This window comes from Falco peregrinus, chromosome 8, assembly GCF_023634155.1.
Source record: "Falco peregrinus isolate bFalPer1 chromosome 8, bFalPer1.pri, whole genome shotgun sequence".
In the NCBI taxonomy this organism is placed as follows: Eukaryota; Metazoa; Chordata; class Aves; order Falconiformes; family Falconidae; genus Falco; species Falco peregrinus.
In genome coordinates this window covers 54,258,260-54,278,082 of record NC_073728.1, presented here as the reverse complement: position 1 = coordinate 54,278,082, position 19,823 = coordinate 54,258,260, and the positions used below count along the sequence as shown (strand labels likewise).

The following is a 19,823-nucleotide window of genomic DNA, read 5'->3' as shown; positions in this document are numbered from 1 at the left end:
CAGCGAATTTTAAAAGCTAAGAGTAAATGCAGGATTAAAACATGAGCTCTCCCAGCGGAAAGCTAGCCAGCTCCATAGCGGCCACAAGCAATTCTGGGCCACCCTGGGTGTCCAATCAAAATAAATGCATGATCCTCAGTTATTAAAGCACAAGCTATTTCTGTCTTTGGGGGGGTGGGGAAATAAAGACAGAGCATTATCCTCAGAACCTCACTGGAGAGCCATTTAGAAAGACAACTAGGTTGTCAGGGAGGGAATCAGCAGCTACCTGCATGGAAGGGAAAACCAGGGCTGACATTTGATAAATAAATTATTTGCCATAGCTTTTGAATTGGCTGTGCTAATAGGTTTCGCTTCCTTCGGGGTTGCTTTTACTCTCCTCATTCTCAAACATAGCCCCTGGTGCAACTAATCCTCTGAGGACCAGCTTTCCAGAATTTAAAAATCCATTTTCACTACTGGTCTTCAACCCCCCAGCTAAGCAACTTCTTTTAACTTCAGGGAATAAATTCTGCTTTTCAACAAACTGCAGAAGCTGGGCCCATGACATGACTCGATCCTTTGGCAAACATTAAGAGCAAGTTTAAGTTTTGAAGCAAGTGAATATCTCGGCTGCCTGCTCTGCTCCACAGCCGGGTGCTTCATTGTGTTCGGATGCAGGAATCGTGAATGTACAATGGGGGCTTTCATGGGCACCATGAGAGTGTCCCTCTCTGTCAATAAAACAAGCTTGCCACCTCCGAAAAGCTTGGCTTTTGTCCTCGGGACCCATCAGCCAAGTTTTTCAGCATGAAGAAGCATAAAGTGAAGAGTGTAAAAGATGGACGGCGCCTGGCGCTCAGCACACGGGTAATCAGACCCTTCCTTTAGAGACAGTCCTGAAGTCTTGTCCACGCTCATACAGACAGCCTGCAGACTGACGCTGCTTCCTCCACATCCCACCTCAGCATAACATCCAAGGGCATCCCTGTGAGGTGCCTAGAGGTTGCTTTGCTTAAGGTCCTATTAGGAAAACACTGACAATACAGGATTGCTATTCCTGCCCTGCTCTGTAACGCAGAGTAGACCTGAAGCCCTCTGCCAAGCCAAACTCTCGGTACCTGATTCGTTCTTCTCAATGATATCCACCAACTGGCCCACGCACAAGCTGATCTCGGAGCTCTCCTGCTTCTGGTAGTCCGCCACCACGACATACTGCTCCAGCACCAAGGGGTCGACCGACGCAGAGTCAGCTCCTGCACAGTGGGGACAAGAACCGACCCATGTGCCAGGGTCAGCACCAGCTCCCAAGAGCACGGGCCACCACTCCCAAGCACCTGCTGGCCTGCGAACAGCTCCAGGACACCCTGGGGACCCCAGCGTGAAAGACGTGAGCCAGAGACTCGGGCAGAGTGAGGAGGAGAGAGACCAAACCAGCAGCCAGGTGAGATGGGTACAGCCAGGTGAGACCTTTCACTTGCTACCCACCTTCCTGCTCACAGAGCCGACCAAGCAACCCCAGCACCACCGCAGATGCACACCTGGTCCCTGCTGTGGGGGAGCGAGGGGCTCTCCTGTGCACTGCCATCAGCTACCCCAAGGCACAGACCAGCTCAGGCAGCAACTCAATACACACAACCTGCAGTGGGTTTGCTGGTCCTAGCTAAAGAGCTTGGACACCCAGGTGGAGGGGTGTTTGCAGGACAGAGCAGCATCCCCCTGCCATCAGGGGGGTGCCCGCAGGTATTCCAGCCCCTCCTCACAAGTCACCAGTGCCGTTTGCTCTCTCTACTATTTGCTCCACTAACTCTGCTCCGCTCCTCCTGCTGGAGATCCCAATTTCATGTCAGAAAAGAAAAATATACCCCAAGGAGGAGCAGACGAAAGCTCTCCTTTGGCCAGAAAGAGGCCTGACACCCGGGGGAGGGCCGGGGTGGCCGGGCACTGGTGGCACGGGGCTGGGCAGGCTGCAGGTGGCACTGTGGGCTAAGGCCAGGGGACAGCCGGGCATGTCACCAGCCCCTGCTCTGCCAGGGGACAGCGGCTGGGCACAGCACCGCAAGGCTGGCTTGTATTTTGCAGGCACGTTTTCCTTCAGGAGAGTGCCCTGGGTACAGATGCACGCCCTGCTTGGCGTGGCTTGCTATGGGGCACTGCGACAGGGGCTTCCACTCGCACCTGTCACTGCTTTAGGAACGTGGCCCCAAGCACATCCCTGTACGCCCAGCAAAGCGACCCTCTTCCCGCACGTGCACAGGGGCTTGCTGTGTGCGGGGGAGACCGTGAAGTGAGCCAGGGCTTTGCAGGCTCACGCGAGCAAGCGCTGCGGGTACTCAGTGCTGAGCCCAGCTCGCTCAGCACCACCGAGCCAGGCGTTTGCCTGGGCTCAGCCTCCCATCACCAGCCGCAAGGCGTTCGGTTACCCCCAGCACCAGCAGCACTTGCTCATCTGCCTCCAAAAACATCCAAGAAGGAAAAAGGTGTCAGAAAATCCTGCCCGTGCCTCCCCTCCACCCCCAGCCCTGGCTCTGGCCCCCTGTTCAACTCTTTTCCTTGCAGCTTCACAACCTGTCAGATGAAGACACAATTACATTACCCTGTTCTCCCCAGCTGCAGTAAGAATTAATTAATATTTGCCAAGTGCTTTGGAAATAGGAGAGTGTTAATTACTATAGCATGAGTGATACAAAAGAATCACACCCCTGATCAGGAGTGTTAAGCCATATTTACAGGGGCTGTGCATGTACTCTGAGCAGGGAGCCTCAAGTTTTGGGCTGGGGCAGAAATCACATCTGGCCCAGCCCTCCAGCTGCTACGACATGGCAGATACATGGGACAATCACCTCCCAGTCTCTCGAGGGTGTGAAACTACACAGAGAGTGGTAGTGCCTTGGGACAGTTAGGTGAAATGTGGCAAAAAAATTCAGACTGTTACCAGGAACAAGTTTCTATGGGCAAGTGCACCTACACCGCAAAAGGCTCCAGTGGCTCGCCCAACACGAGAGGTCTCAGCCTGACAAAACATCTTTCCTGTGGAGGATCCTATGGCAGGGCACAGATTCCCCCAGAGGAAACCTAGGGTGGCATACTCATCCTGAAAGGGTATGAGTAGAGACGGATAAGACCTAGCAGGTCCTTCAGCAATCCTAGGAAGTTCTGCTGCCTCACAGAGAAGTTCTCCTGTGCACAAGGTCACAAGCTCTCAAACTGGTTCTGAGAAAGAAAGACCACAAGAAGACGTAAATGAACAATGTATCTTCAGGACAGTCTTATTTAAGGGAAGAGGAGGCAAATTGTCCGTGTTACTCTGCTATAAACAGCACCCTGCAGAGCTCCAGGTGAGTTGGCCAAGCGCAGAGGATCTGTTACCACTAATGAAAGCTTCCTCCACGCCAAAACCCAGAGGTGGGGCACCAGACAGGATTAAAAATAGCGCTCTAAAGTGAATGGGGGATGCTAGGGCTACCTGTTCTACTAGCTCAATTAAAGGTTTGTGCTTAAAGCGATCAGGGATCGACCCAGCCCCCAAGAGAACAACAACAGCTATAGGAAGAGAGAAGTACTCTCCTTTCTGCCTCCCTCACTATAATTACAGCCATTGCTCTGAGGCTATTTGTAGATTCAACAGGCAATTCTGGATCCTCCAATGTACCTATTAAACCAACAACAGAAGTGGTAAACTGAGCTTGGAGGAAGAAGTAGGAGTTAATTTCAGGAGCATCTTCACCCGGCATAATCGTCCTTAACCACAAAACCACACACTGAACAACAAAACATCCTATGTATGGGCAGACTTAGGTCTTAAAAATAGCAATGGTGTAAACCTTACCATCTAAGATGAGACACAGTACCAAAGCTCTGCAGCTGTGGAGGGGAGGAAGCATCAGTACAGTCCAGAGCCCACAAAAGAGTGAGTTCTGCAGACAGCTGTAGGCAGGAGCACAGACTGTATATCCGGAACACCCCTCACCTGTGAGCTGAGACAAAACGTGGCTTAGAGAAGGGATGGGCATCGAGTCAAGAGACCACTGAGGTCCTTGGACTGAACTTGCAGAGATGATGCTTGCCGTGGATGCAGGAAGGTTGTTGGGGAGATGCACTCAGCTCTGCAAACAGGGCCAGGCAGAAGCTGCCCCAAGGCAGTGCTCATCCCAGCTGCCGGCCCAAGGACTGCTCAGCACCGTGACCCTGCTCTCAAGACATATCACATATGGGTCAGTCCATCAATCTTTGCAGCTTTTGCTTGAGCAGGAACTTGGCCACTCACCCAGTGTTGAGATGTACAAAACCAGTAGGAAAAGTCACAGATATGGGGTCGCTTGCAACATTTCCAGCCTTTCCAACTTCTGGCGTCGCAGTATCAGTGCCAAAAGCGAGAACTTTCTTATGGGGCTTGGACATCGGTGCCTTCAGATTGAAACATAGAGCTCAGAACTGAAATAAGGGGGCACAGGTATTTGTTTTTGAAGCCTGTCCTTGTTGTACACTCCAGTCTTTGCCTAATGCATCTTCCAAAAATGTCATACTTTGGATGAAGTTTCTTCCTCCAGTTTTGTGGCCCGTGCTAATCAGACCCAGTGCTCTCAGGACAGCCCCTCTTTTCCCAGACCTGATGATTTTGTAAAGATCAGTACTGCAAAAGTGATTTTCTTCCTTCTCTCACATGAAACGGGCACTAGATGCTGCACTGCACTCTTTGCAACCCCTCCCATCTCTCCAGGGATTTTTCCAGAACTGGAAAATAATCACATGGAAATACCGCTTGCAAAGGTCCCCCTGTGGCTGCTGTGTGATATGAGAGCTGTCTCCCCTGTCTCTCACTGTACTGAATACTGTGGTTTGGGGTCTCTACGCCACTGCAGGCACATTACATAGCACAGCAAAAAAATCACGGCCATGCAAAAGAGCATCAGAAATAAAACTGACGGGGATATTCGAGCTCCCTCCTAGCCTCCTTGGGCTGCTCCACCCAAATATAAACCCTGGAGACAGTTTCAGCTTCTTCCGCGCTAACTCAGTGCTGCAATGAGCCCGTGACTCTCCACCTATGCTTTCTGTTGAACTGCAAGAGGAAGAGATAATAGAAATATCCAAAACGGTCTGGGGGACTGACAGAACAACTGCTTCTAGACATACCTAAATCAGTGGCCAAGTCAGTCTTCAGAGTCCCAGAGTCTGGGGAACAACCCACCTGCCGGCGAGCTGCAGGCTGTATGGAGCCTGGGCCCATGCCTAAGGCTCGCAGACATGTGGGATTACAAATACTGGTAAAAAAACTAAGCAGAGGAAGCAGATTTTATTTCCAGCGCTCACTTACACTGGGCCCTCCTCACAACAGCAAACTTCACTCGAGTGTCTCGGTCACCGCAGGAGGCTGAAGGCAGGCAGCACTTTAACCCCCTTCGCATCCCAGAGTTTGCTTAAATCCCATTTCAAAACAGTGTTTTCTCTTCGACCTCAGCAACATCCTGGGGTCACTTAAGAAACCGGCCACGCCAACAGGATGGCAGAGTGAAGCTGCCCATAGCCTGCAGTGGGAAGGCAGGACGAAGCTGTGTACGCAAGCAGGAGGAAAGCTCCTGCTTCTCTAAGAGCCAGCATCCTTAAATCGAACACTGCCCTCAAAAAACTAAGTTATGCGTCAGAAATATTCTTCCTCTTCTTCTCAACCCCAGAGAGGCCTTCTTGTCTCTCATCTGTTGTAAGTGGACTGGATTCAAAGTGATCTAAACACACACTGATCTCATAGGGAAACGTAACACCCTTCCCTGACTCACCAAGTGTTCCTGCTGAGCCAGCACACAAAAGAAGTTTTCAAGATGAAGGAGATTGTATCTTTATTTTACCTCTGTTTTATCAAAAGAGAGGAGAAGGAAAAAAAACCTGCAGTTTTGTCCCTGCCCACAGCCAGATGCTTCTCTCTGCCTCCAAAGCTAGCTGAAGACCCACCGCTCAGCACAAGAAAGCTAGTACAAAACCCGCAGTCTGCACTTGCAAATGGCTCACGAGAGCTATAAAATGACCTTACCAAGGTCCAGCTTTGACAGACACACCCTGCAGCAGTCAGACTTTGAGGAGAAAATGTTGTCCACAGGTTTTAACCTTACTGGTAAACCCCTGCTTATCAATCAGGAGAGCACCCTCTTATGACCTGTCCATGAGACCAGACCAAAACCAGGAGCCACCGTTCCAGCAGACATCACCCGAGCTTTCCATATGCATTCTACAGCTAGTTTCAGTTAAGATGCTGGGACATCGGTTCCTGAGGGAGGGATGACACGCTCCAGTGGGAAAGAAATTGGAATCACATCTTTGAGTCTCCCCTGTACCCTTTTTCTCCCTCCTCCAAGAGGAACCCACTCACCTGCAAGTGTATTTGCTTATGAAGCTCATGGCAGTGCCAACTCTCTGGCCAAAGCCCTTTCCACAACCTATTTCAGCAGAATCTCCATCCAGCCAAGGCTCAGACCTTCCTTCCCAAAGACCGCTGTGCTATTTTTATAACTTCTGCAACTCCAGTAGCCAAAAGATGCCCTCCTCAATCCACAGATTGAAGGCTCTTCCCCTCCTCTTACTTACCTCCTCCTCTTTCTGAGAAGCTCAGATAACCGATAAAACACACCAACTAGGAGGTCTTTTAGAGATGTTGCCCTCTCTTGAGGAGCAGGGGTAGAGCATCCCAGACACAACAGTCAACCCAAAGGCTCCCAGCCAGCGCAACCACAAAGCAGAACGCACTGCTGCATCAGGAGACTTTCAACCTCACGCTGACCACGACACAGCTCAGACCCTCCTCCAGACTTGGGAATTTTTGTCTCCCCATCCTCCTGGCTGCAGCCCAAGCCCTGCCCTTCACCCGAGACCAAGACCACAGTGACACAGCCCCTGCACGTGGAGCTGCATCGCCAGCCAAGCACCAGTCCCAGCCCGCCGCACCTCCTCTCCACTACCGCCCCATGTTCACCAGCCACCACAGAAAGCTACGGGGGACGTGACAGCTTCTTGCAAGGGGCTTGCCCGCCCAGCCCGAGCAGGTGTCCCCCTGGCGAAAGGCAAAGCAAGAGCAAGGGCCGGGTAGTGAGCAGCTGTTACTACCTCTCTGCAGGAAAGAGGCCGTTCTCTGGATAAACCCTGATGGAGGAACAAACAACGGGAGACAAGGCATGAGGTGGGGAGGGAAATGAACTCAAGTGGCAACAAGTCGATGAATGAGTGAATGGGGAGGCCAGCGCCGTGGGAGCACCACGGGAGGCACAGGGGACACGGGAATGGGACTTGGAGGCTGTAGTGAAATCCTGGGTGGATGGAGGGGGCATGCCATGTCAGGGAGCCCCACGGGGGAGCACAGCAGGGGTTTGGCTCGCCATGGGGCCAGGCTCTCGCCCTGCTCCAGGAGACCACAGTGAGTGAAAGGAGGAGTTGGTGGAACCAGCAGAGAAGAAAGGAGTCCTTACCAGACCTCTTCTTTCCAATGGGCTCCCTGAAAAAGAAAAGAAAGAGTGTCAGCAGAGAGACGGGGCCAGCTGGGTTGTCGGCCAAGTGACAAATCCACCCAGGAAAGCACAGCAGTGCTGGCCCTGGCAAGGCCGCTGACCTCCCTCAAACCAGTTAATGTCTCCATGGGTGACATGGGGCATCACCCGCCTTGCAAACAGTCCGTTTCTCCCCTCCCTTCATTTAGTAATTTAATACTTCAGTCTTTCCCACGGTGAGGCTCGGTTGCTGGCCTGGCCTCCTTGGTGGCTTGGTCTGACAGCCACAACTCCCACCATGTCACTTGGCAAAGGCGGGTGGATTGGGATGATCTGGCAGCACAGTCAGGAGCTGGGGAAGCCCAAACCCCCAAAGCTGCTCCCAGTACAGACCACAACTCCCACAGAAGCGGGCACCAGTCGGAAGATAGACAAAAAGGGAAATACTGAAGTTCCTCCTTGTCCCATGCCTCTCTTGGGGACAAGGATGGGGAGCAGTTGTGGAAGGGGCGAACATTACACTCCAAACCAGGACAAGTCATTAAAGTGCTGCAGAAAGAATGAACACCAGGGTTGTGCAGCAGCAGAATTGCCTCCAGGACACAGCAAGCAGGAGTCATTGGTAGTTATGAGGAGGCAATGAGGTAGCTTCAGCCCAAGTCCTCTTACTATGGCCAGTGCTAGCCACACCACCGATGGGATGGGTCAGAAACCACAGGACCTGGGTCCCTTCTCTTATTTGAACGTTGCCAAGAAACATGGTTGCTGAACAGTCTCAAACCCAGGGCACAAGCACAATTCTCTTCAGGGACAATGAAATCTGGGGCATTTTACAACTTAAAAATAAACACCAAATCAAGGAAAATATGGGTCCAGAAAAGCCGCAAAAAACCATGGGTAACAAACCAAGACACCCAACCAGCCTGTCACCAGCCTGACCACAGTGGCCCATGTTGCTACAAAAGAGCTCTCAACATTATGTATAATTTACCACTGTGGCCTTGAAAACTGCTGTAGTGTGGCGTGACGGTAACCTGCTCCCTGTTCACTTACGGAGGAGACTGTTCTCCCCACCCCTCAGGCTCGCAGGTGTGATGGATCAAGCCCATCTGGCCAGGATGAAATATTCTGGTACCAGGAGACATGCATCAATCCTTGTTACTTCCAGGAAGAGTAACAAGCACAGAACAGTCACTGGAGCTTCCAAAGAGGGAAACAGTCACCTGGTGCTAAGGGGACACTCCTAAGGCTTTGAGCTGCCTGGCTACTGCTTGGAAAGGCAGCTGGACCAGCTCAGATGGACCCCAGGAGCCCCTTCATCTGCTTATGAAGTCCACCGGCAAAACAACTTTTCCCCTTCCCTCCCTTTTGTTTTCAGGCCAAGCAAAGGAATCCCCCCATGCTCCCCAAGAAAGCCAGCCAGAGCAGGGCTATGCTTTGTTCTCTTTCAAGCTTATCTGCATTTTCAGACCATAATTACTGCAGACATTTTATTCCCCTGGAGTGATGGGGTGATGCAGGGACTTGGCTGCCTTCGAAGACTGCCCACCCATCCTGGCAATGCATTCTGCTTGCAATGCCTTATCCTCATGGTCCCTCCTTCCCTTTGCTCCTTAAACCTCTGGTACTCATCCATGGGGTTATTAATTAAATGAAATGCAACAAAGATGTACTAGAAACAAATGGGGAATTTGTTATCTAGAAACTGGAGACTATCTAAGTTCAGAGATGACGGACTGTGAAAGACCTGAATACCATGTCCCAGGTGCAGAGAACAATGAAGGAATCTACTGGACAGAGAATCCCAAAGACATTTCTAAACAGAGACTGCACTACAGAGCTAAATCAGAGTTTATCAATAAGCCCCATTAAATTTGCCTCAGCTCAGTGGTTCATCAGGGAAGGGAGGCGAAGCAGGAGCAGATGAGCATGCTGGAGATCACCAGGTGGGCATGGCACCCGCGTGCTGACAGGAGGGCACTGATGGAAATAACTGTTGTTTTTCCCCTGCCATCTGCTACACCTATTACTGTAACTCATCCCCCTGTTTCCTTTCACCGGCTGCTCCATCTGAGCAAGGGGGCAAGGAAGGAGCTGCAATTTCACTTTGCTGCTGGGTTGTTCCTGGCACGGATACAAAGAGCTGCAGGTCTGAAGATACAAAGAGCAGCCCCTGCCCACCACCTTGGAGGGACAAGAGCTCAGCCAAGACAGGAAACAGCAATAAACTCCCAGCAGCATCTCCTCCTCCTCCTCCTCCTCCATCCCCTGTGGACCAGAGAAAGGCACGCAGCAGAGCCTGTGCACAGCTTCCTGGAAACTGGTGGCTCCAGAAGAAGAGAAGAAGGAAAGGCCATTCTGTCTTCCACTGTGAAACTCATTTAGTGCACGCTCCCACAGCACCCAGGCTGTGCAGATGAACCAGGCAGTCACGGCACAGTTACAAGGCACCAATGCACAGCTGTGGTTGTATGCCACCAACCAGCCCCACAAAACTTCCCACGTGGTAAAACCCAGCACCGGTTCTCCAGCTGCTTCCCAGGACCTTCCCAGCTCGTTGCTGGGAACACTGAAGGCAAGGGTTCCCGTGTGACTGGAGTCTCACTTAAAACACTGAGCAAACAAGACAGTCTCATGGTGGGCTCAGTTCAGCATCCTTCAAAAACCAAATAATCCCCCGGTGCAATCCTGAAAGGAAACTTCTGTATGTGGAGAACCCTTAGCATCAATTAATAATCCCCATGACACGTTTCTTTAGGAAAAGAGAGTCAGGTTTCTCAAGCATCTTCTTTAGCGTATCAGACAGCATCCCTCTGGATGCACTGACGGGAAGGAGTGAGATGGGGAGCAAAAGGCTGGGGTGAGGGCAAGAGGCAAAGCTAACCGCTTGGGAGGTAGGTTAAGAACAAACACAAGCAGGCTGTTCTTCAACAATAAGTAGGTGAGCTGTTAAACTCCTTAAAGCAGGATGCTGTGGACACTGAAAGCCTTCATGGACTTACAGGGGCATAACTCAGGCAAGAAATGTTGATCAAAAGCCAGTAATTATAAAACCTGGAAAACCCTGAAGGCCAGAACAGTGTTTAAAGAAGAGGTGTTACAAGCTTGCTTAATTTTAAACTCTTTTCTAAGAGTTGAAAACTGTCATGTTTGGTGGCTGCTAGGCTAGGCAGGCTGCTGTGTGCCCCAGGGAGGTGGCTCTGAGGTTGCCACACAGAAGAGCCCACCCTGCAGTGGGACTCACAGGGGACACAGGTGCCCCGACATGTGGCTTGGGAACCTCAGCACCAGCCCTGCTGCCCCACTGCCCCAGCCAGCTCACAGAGCAGGAGAGGGACAGTGCAGCACCAGCACAAGGAAGACAACTCCAGCTTCTGCAAAGCCAGCCACACAGGAGCCACAATCAGCGTGCAAGACGAGACAGATCTGAGGTCAGCACTCCCAGAAAACATCTCCTGCAGGAAAACATCTAGCTCCTGTAAAAAAAATCCTTCTGTAATACAGTAATGCCATCAAAATAGCTATCAGGAGGTAGTTTATCTTGTAAGCTTGGAGATATTAGCAAAGTTTATGCAGGTGAGAGACTGAGAAATGGGGTACAACAGAGCTCTTGTTTGGGAGAACTGATGTTTAGCAAATGCTCCACTGAGCACTGAATGGAGCCCCTGTCCCCCCCGCGGCAGTGCCAGTGCTATCCCCGTGCTTAACCACTGGAGAGTCAGCCAAGCTGAACCTCTGGGAAAAGCCACCCTGTTAGCACAGAAAATCAAGTAGTCTGCCCATGCAAGGGGTTTGCATGGGCGCAAAGCGTTTTGCAGAGTGGATTCAACCCCTCTGATATTTCTGTCTGCTGTTGTCTAGGAAAGGCAGTTCTCAGCAGAGAGCAGTCTCAGGAGGAGACCACTATTTTGGAGTTGAGATCTAGCCTAAGCTCACGGTGAAGCTGCACGTAGGCATCAGGAGAACGGCAAAACAATTCATTATACAAGCTATAATTTGTCTGGGTAGTGGGACACAGCTCAAAAGCCACAAGCCAGCAAGCATTCTTAACCAAACCGACATCCATCAACTCAGGGATCTCTAGTTTACCAGCAAAAGCTCCTAGAATGGCTTCCTAGGTGGGGCAGCCACTCCATCTTGGAGCAGGGACCTGAGCCTCCTCTTTTTCTATTAAATTCCCTGTCACCTGGCCCAGGAATTTATGTCCCTATTATCCCCCAAACACCACACCAGGGTGACAATGAAAACTTTTGCCCCTAGCACAGCACAGATACGAGGAAAGGTAAGCACACAAAAAGCTACAGGAAAGCGTGAAGAGACAAGACTTGCTTCTGGAAGATGCTGGCTACCAGTCTGCACTTCCAGTTTATGGAAACAAGGGAAAGGAGCAGATTTACTCCCTGTTTTAATGATGGAAACACGCTTCTGTCCAGCATCCTCTTCTCTGGACTGAACACAAATCTTTTAGCTGCCAATGGCTGCCAGCACCGCGGCCCTAAGCAGGACCTTTCAGCCAGCCCCTACGGGAGGCAAGCTGGCGCATCAGATCACATCAGCCCCGAGTCTCATTTCAGCCCAGTTCTCCCTTCTCTGATTTATTGGGGCTGGTGCCTGCCTGGCGTCCCTGTCAGTCTGCATGCGGGAAGCAATCAATTACTGCGACTGCCAGTGCCACCCCCACCTCACTGCACATCCGCGGGGCTTTGGGACTAATAGAGTAACGACAAGCTGCTGAAGTTGCTGCAGGCATAGCCTCGTTAGCAGCATACACTTTCCTCACCAGGTCAGGTCCTGGCTTATAATCACACACCTTCCAACCCGGATGGCGCGGGCAGCCCCCAGGATGAACAGCCCTTAGATTCAGCAGCAGCTGGGATGCAGTGCTGGACCCAGGTCCTGCCCCTCCACCTTCTCCTTCTGGTGATGCTTTCCCTGGCACGTGGCAGGGAGGAGCGGGGTTACTCCCTCTACACTTGGTCCTCCACCCCAGCAAAGGGGACATCCATAGCAGCAGAGCTGAACCAGCCCTGAACCACTACACAATCCCCTGCCTTTAGCCAAGGGCTCTTTGGGAGAAATAGCAGGAAGGCAAGCTGGGGATGTGAGCTTAGAGGGTAACCACACATATACAAAGGAAAGAATAAAATAATTTTTACAAGTTTTCCCAGGCTTTGGCAGCCATCAGCAGCCCTGCTTCAAGTGGGGTTTGTCCTGGGTGTGTTTGCACAGAGGAGCTGCAGTGCTGCAGCCCCACGGAGCAGCCAAAGCGACAGGGACATTTTGCTGGTGTCCCAGGGGAACAGAGAGCTCTGACAGACAAGGTTTGTGGAGCGAGGAGAAAAGGAGCCATCCTCCAGTAAGCCGCAAACAAAACTCTCCAGCTTCTGCTGTTTGGTGGCAAATGCCAGGTGAGCTCCAGGCCACCATAGAGGGACCCTGGCCCTGAGCATGCTCATGCTCCCTGGCAGGCAGAAGCAAAGCACAGGTCCACAGGTCAGCACCTTGGATCAAAATCCTCAGGGAGGCTCCGTGCCTGCCTACAGCTCAGTGCTGGAGCTGCAAGACATCAGTGGAAAGAAAACATAGCTCCTCAGTGCTTCCTCCCTCCACTTTCAACATTTGGGGTCTATAACCATAAACCGTGGCAGTAGAAGCTGCAGCCACCAAGACCCAGGAGTGCTGGGAAACTGGGGCAGGGACCCAGCGCTGTTAGCAGGACCTGCTTTAGAGATCACAGCCAGAGGGTCACCCGCCTGCCTGGCCTGCCTTCCTGCCAGGAGAGGAGCAAGTCCCAGAGGCCACCCTCTAAAGCGGAGCACAGCCCCACAGCAGTGCTGCTGGCTGAGACGGCGTCAGGGAAAGCCACCCACTCTCGCTTCACGCAAAGGGCTTCGAAGATCAGCTAAACTGGGAAGCAGCAGTCCAAGTGATGTGCACGATGCCTTTCCTGGAGGATGTTTGCTTAGCGGTAGCAGGAGGAGGTTTCTCATCTGGCTGCAGACTAGGCAAGTCAGATGTGGGGGTTCTCTGGTTCCCACCACCCCACAGCCCACCCAGCAGGCAGAAAGCACTGCTCCCAGTACACCTATTTGGGTGGTAGCGGCTGAAGCTCACCGGCCAAGCCCCCAGCTGGGATCTCCAACGACAGGACAGGCGCAGATGGAATCCCACTCACCACAGCCTCTGCTGAGATGTGGGCTCCACCTCTGCTATCATCTGCTCTTGTAGAGGTCGTGAGCCCTTAACAAGCCTTCAGAGAATCCCGGTGCTGGGACTGCTGCCCGCCCCAGCCCCGCACGCTGTGTGGGCAGCCAGGGAGCCCACGGCAGCCTTTCAGCCCTGCCCTCTCTCTGCAGCAGACCTGCTGGACTCAGACAGACCCAGCGTATAATGATGAAGATATTTGAGAGAAGAGGAATTTACACCTTTTAAAGACATCAGGAACTCCTGCAGCCGGTAGCTTTCAAATCGTTAATCCACAGCCCCCAGAGGGAGCGAGGCGTGGTGCTCAAGGACATCTTTTAAGCACACTGAGGTACAGTAAGTTTGCTTTACAGGTGCCTGTGATCCCACTGAGTTGGGGGCGGGGGGAGGGGGAAACCCGAGGTTCATAAGCTAAAAGGTTCCAAACAACAATTTTAAGTGTCTTATACATGACGGAATGCTCACCTACCAAAACCAATGAAAGATGCTTTTAAAGAAAGACGCTTCTCATGGCCAGGGACACCTCCTACCGAGGACAGCAGCTCTGCAGCCTCTGGGAAGCAGCACGAGGACGGCTCCCTCCCCAGCACGCCCCGCTTGGACACTGTGGACAATTATTAAATAACCACTTCAGATCTTGCTTCACTGCAGAGTTAACCTGGGCTCCTGCACGTTGCGGAGCTGAAATTCAGCTGGCAAGGAGAGTTAGCAGCTGAATGCCTTGACTCAGCAGTGGCTTTGTGCCCAGCCGTTCAGATTTCCCCAGCCTTATTCCAGAAACTCTGCCGTGGCTAAAAACGGCTTTAAACTGAAAAAGCATGGAAGGGGGTTGTACACAGCAACTTCCCACCCCAGCAGCCGAGCATCCTGCTGCTGGTCAGACCTGCTGAGATATGCAGGGAGCAGGAATTTGATGATTTCTCTTCTTTGAAACTAGTTTTCATCGGGCTTCCATCCAACACCAGCGAAAAAAATTCTGCATCTCCACAGACTGCTAACTTCCCGGAGGATTTCTCTTTCCATAACCATTTCTCTTCTCCTTCCGCCCCTTGCCCCCCAGTTCTGTGGAGTCACCTCTTCCCAAATTTAACCAGCCGCTCTGGATTACAGCCCCACTCTGACCCACCACCGGGTAGCCCTCCACAGTGGAATTAGTTATCCCAGTCCGGAGCTTGCTGGACAGGGATCCACGTCACAAAAAGCCACTGATCATCACTGCCAGTGTAAACACCACAAGCTCAATCTGCTGTCCTGTTTGAAGTGGTCGCTCTGGGCAGGAGGATGCTGGAAAGTTGGCAGGTGTGTGCTGAGGGGACGGAGGAGGGCTTCACCTCCCTCTTCCACCCGCCAACTGCTGGAGACTTCTGCATCAGCCCCGCTGTCGGCTGTGACCTACCGCCCAGCTGGCAGCGATGGCAAAGGCACACAAAGTCAGCATTTGACTCTTTCCCTCTCCACTCAGTCCCTGCCCACTCGACCTCCCTCTGCGTACACCAGCGGCAGGGCTGGGGCTCGCAGAGCAGGAGAGGGAGTGAGAGGGCTGAAGAACTCGGCTTGCAGGGCTGGTGTCAGCATCAACCTGGCTTTGTTGGTGCTTCCAACACCAGCCAAGGGATGCTGAAGGGAGCTGCACTGCAGGAAAGCAGGAGATCCCTGGCTCAGCCCAGGAAGAGCTCCAGCACTGGGGAAAGCAGGCACCACAGGGGCCCAGAGATAGACGCATGGGCTGTCTAACCTCTTCTTTCCATTCCCAGACACTGCCAGACTGGAGGACTAAATTCACCCTTTGCAGTTAAATCAGAGCTGCAGGAACTGTGGTCAGCTGCAGCCCCTGGCAGTGGTTTGACATCCTGGGGTGATGTGGGTTCGGTGGATCCTACCTGCACCCCAAGAGAAAAGCAAGCAGAGGATGCACCCAACAGCACTCACAGGCACGTCCTCTTCAATGCCACCAGCTGCCACTGCTATGGGCGTGCTGCAACCCGAAGTGTCAGCCAGGGAAGCCGAGGGAAGGGACAGGGAGCAGGAAGGCTCCCAGCCACCATGCCACAAGACTGGCTTCTTGGTTTGGCACCGAGCATGCTGACCAGTCCTTTTTCCCTCCCTCATCCCCTCTTCTCAGCCACCCAGCATAAAAAGCTGCTTTTTTTTTTTTTTTTTTTTTTCCATCATTCTGTTCGTGGCCTGGCTCCCTTTCAAATTCCCGGAGAAAAGTATTTATCTGCTGGATGAATGATGACATCCGGCCAAACCCCAGACACGCTATCACGTCTGATCCAGCCCAGCCGTCTATCACAGCCTTCATCTCATTATTGGTAAGCTGGCGGCGTGCCAGCACTTGGGGCTCGGGAAAGGGCTCCCACCAATCTCTCCAGAGGAGAGAGTCAAGGACTTTTATTAATTAGCATTTTGAATTGTAGCTAATAAATACCCCTCTGGCATTCAGGCTGGGATAGGAAACACAACAGCGATGTCCTTGAGATGCTGCAGCATTTTGCTGCTGGAGGCAAATGGACAAGAGTCACCCGCTAAGTCCTTCTGCGTGCTGCAAGCTTGCCTCTCCTCCCTGGAGAGGAGCAGGCAGCGGGAGGGAGCATGGCCACCACCGGATTCAGTGGTGCATCACCCACTTGCCCATCCAGTACTGTGACGGCCACACACACTCGCAAACACCTGGCAGTTTTGCAGCGAGAGCTGCTCCGCAGTCCCACAGGACACGGTGGGATATACCCGAGGATGGACCCCACAACACAAGCACATACTTGGGGCCAGACTTCGGGATGGCACCTCGCTCTTGAACCCCACCCAGGGAGACAACGAGGGACTTGGCACTGATCACTGCCTGGCTGGGTGGCCAGGAGCGCTTCAGACGCAGCAGAGTGCTGAGCTGCACCGCTCTGGGGCTGAGCTCAGCACCCAAAGGTCTCCCCATCTGAATTGTTGTGCTCCTTGTTCTGGCCACAGCCCCCACCCCCTCTGATTTCTGGCTCAGTCTACAAGACAAAATAAAGATGAGGAAGGTGGGCGCAAGGCTGAAGCTGCCCTTTAACCCACTGTGTATGAAGGTGCCTCAACTACAGGCCAGTTCAATAGCTGACTCCTTTTCCAGAGCAGCTCAGCACCCTTTCATGCAGGGCTCAGACACATGCACAGGCAACCCCCACACCCCGCAACAGCCCCAGAAGCTGTTAACCCCCACGATAAACCCCCACCCAATGTCCTTGCAAGCTCCTCTTTTCCTTGTGTCCCTTGCTTGCCCCTTTGCTGAGGGATGACCGACGGGGCGGCAGGTTAAGTGGTGAGCAAGAGCAGGGCAGGATGGATGAGAGCGCCAGCCGACAGCAAGCAATTAGTTAATGGGCTCCGGGGGCCCTCAGACCAATCTCATCAAGTGACCACGAGCTGCAGGAGGAATGATGACAGGCCAAGCAAATAGAAACAGGAGCCAAAGGAGGAAAGCAGGGATGGGGGGAAGGGGGAATTAAGAGAGGGAATGAAAAAAATCAAAAACCCAGGGAGAAGACATATTCCACACAAGCATAATACTTAGCTGGAGACCTGAAAGGCTCAGTGTTGCAGCTCGGAGGAGAAAAACAAAATCCCCTTATCTACCTCCACACTCTTCCAATACAGAATGATGTCAAATCAATTTACTGCCTTTCCTCTCACAATTAATCAAGTCTCCTCCATTGCTCAGCCTTCGTAGAGCCGTGCATCGTGTCACATGGAGCATAAAAAGAGAGAGCAGCATAGCAGGAGATGGAGGCGGCTGCTCAGATTTATGCTGCTTGTGATTAGTAAGAGATGGGTGGCTCCTGGCCAAAGTAGCTCATAGTCACAAGACTTATAACCACACAGAGTTGCGTAAGGCACGCGAGATTCCTTGCAAATGTTCCTTGTTTTGCATGGAAAGACTTTGGAGCGTTGTTATGGATAGGGCTCATGGACATGGCTAAGGGGAAGAGCCTTTTGAATGAGGCAGAGGTTGTTAGTAACCATGTGAAATGAGGCTTTTCAGACTAACCATGTTTCTGAAACCAGAATTTGCAAGTAGAAAGTGGCCTGGAAGGAGACCGACACTTCACGGGGTCCCAGAGAAGTGTTTCCACCTCCCTGCTGAAGAAGGCTATGCCAGCAGATGGCTGATAAGGCAGGGGTGTCCATCTTGAGCTCCACAGCCCCTGTTCCCTCTGCAAGAAAGCCTTCAAGTCCCAGATCTGTGACTCCTGGGGGGAACTGGTGAACATCAGACTTATGGACACCTGAAAGTTCAAGGCAGTTTGTGTTTCATCACCACACGGGTGGTAGCAGCCACTCAACCAACTTACTCTTTGGGGGGCGTCAAGTCGTCAGGTCGTGTCTCAAAGAACTGGAGAACTTCCTCACACTGGGAGATGTAGGGAGGCAGCTGGATCAGAGCCTGCGGACGGAACAGAGACACTGGTGATCGGAAGCATCAAGCCTGTGTGCAAGGAGCCGAGTGAGGACAGGCCCTCAGTGCTGGGGACGGGGTCACAGCAAGGAGCTCGGCACCCGTGTGGTTCCTGGCATGCAGGAGCACAGAGCCAGGCTGGGGAGAGCTACAGCAAACACACACTGAAGCGGAGCAAGGCCCAGACAGCCCCCAGGTACACACACCACACTACCCCAGCTGCAGCTGGAGACTAAAGGAGAATAAGTTGAGACTGCCCAGGCCCTGCTTAGCCCAGCTCCAGCCTTCTGGACAGATGTGCCCTCGCAGGGTAAGAGCTACAGGTTTGTCCACCCCAGCATCCAGCCTCCCAGTCACGGCAGGGCTCAGTTTCCCAGCTGTGCTGTGGGCATGGAGCTGGCATCCTCGGGAAAGGCTGGGCAGTTTACACGTGGCAGACTCTCAGTGCTGTCAGCCCTGATGAGCACATCCCAAAAATGCTCCGTTGGGCAACAGCAGCTTGGGAAGTGACAGGGAGAGAAGCAACAGGAGGCAAAAGCGCAGACACCAGCTCATCAGGGCAAGGGCTGAAGGCTGCTACGTGTGCTGTCGGGTGGCAGGAGCTATACGCTGCCTCTGCTTTTCTCCTTTCCCTTCAAGGAAACCTGTTGCAAAAAGACAGGCTTCAATGGTGGGGCTTGCAGGGTGAGAATGTGCCTGTCTCTAGGAGGTGGGGGCAGAGTCTGGGACAGCAATATTCGCCTTGGGCCAGAGCTCTTCTAGGTCCTCTCCAATGTGGGCTGCAGCAAGGGCTGGGCAGGGGAGGCAAGATGGGCAACTGCTTGCTCTCTGCTCGTCAGAGGAAACAGAGTCAGATGCTGGCAACTGCAAAAAGTAAAAAAACCTCCTGCAACTGAAAAAGGGAGGATTTGAAATCAGAGAGCAGTGCCGCAGCCTGACCTGGAGCAGATGTTTAACCATTTTTCTATATAATTCCCCCTCCCCTCCATTTGCTGTCACAGCAGTCTTGTGACAGCAGTGTGGGCGAACCAAACCTTCATTCATTTCTGCATTGGAGACAAAGCCACATCTGCAAAGCCCTGGGGTTACCACACAGATCAGATGTGGCTCCACACTGACCTAATTGCTGGCCCCCAAAAGCCCTTCCAGCCATTCAGCACAGTCCTTCACTGCCAGCACAGCAGCCAGTCAGACCACTAATCCTGGGCCAGCTACGATCAAGATCATGTGAGAAAGAGGAGAGAGAAAACTTCTCACTTCATGGCTTTTGGGTCCAGGGTAGGGCTATTCAAAGACCAAGTTTTGCACGGATGCCATTCCCAGGTGGTACCCAAAGGTACCACTGCCCAGTTCCAGGCATCCCATGATCTACTCTATTTCCCCCATGCCAAAATCCCTCTGATTCTGTGGCCTGGAGAAGGTTCCATGTTCCTTCCCTTGATCCTTTTGCCTAGTTCCACCTCAGATCTTACCCACCTTCTTTCTAGGGCTCTCCCAGAGCACGAAGATACCCTACTTCTCTTGCAGGAGATGGCAAGAAAGCAAAACCTTCTTACACATTTTTCTGTGGGAACTTGTTCACAATGTATTCACCTAACCCTCAGTTCTCACTCAGGAGGGCCAAGCTGAAGGAGATATTCCGTATTTCTGTTCCACACCACCACCCTCCAAGCACATGCAACATCCACATCCATCAATAAACATAGCAGCAAGAGTGTGCTGGGACCCTGTGGCTG

The 19,823-nt window shown here is 52.4% G+C and overlaps 1 protein-coding gene across 2 annotated transcripts in view; it reads right to left on the bottom strand.

Moving 5' to 3' along the window:
* The window catches only part of SH3PXD2B (SH3 and PX domains 2B), a 78,162-nt gene that overhangs the window by 11,295 nt on the left and 47,044 nt on the right, over window positions 1-19,823 (bottom strand). The window contains exons 5-8 of one of the 2 annotated variants that reach the window (XM_055812194.1): window positions 17,984-18,075; window positions 7,434-7,459; window positions 7,075-7,110; window positions 1,101-1,235 (exon numbers count right to left, since the gene is read on the bottom strand). In XM_055812194.1, the coding sequence (XP_055668169.1) occupies window positions 1,101-1,235; window positions 7,075-7,110; window positions 7,434-7,459; window positions 17,984-18,075 (289 nt within the window). The remainder of the gene's footprint in view (window positions 1-1,100; window positions 1,236-7,074; window positions 7,111-7,433; window positions 7,460-17,983; window positions 18,076-19,823) is intronic. The other variant, XM_055812195.1, reaches the window with a different exon arrangement.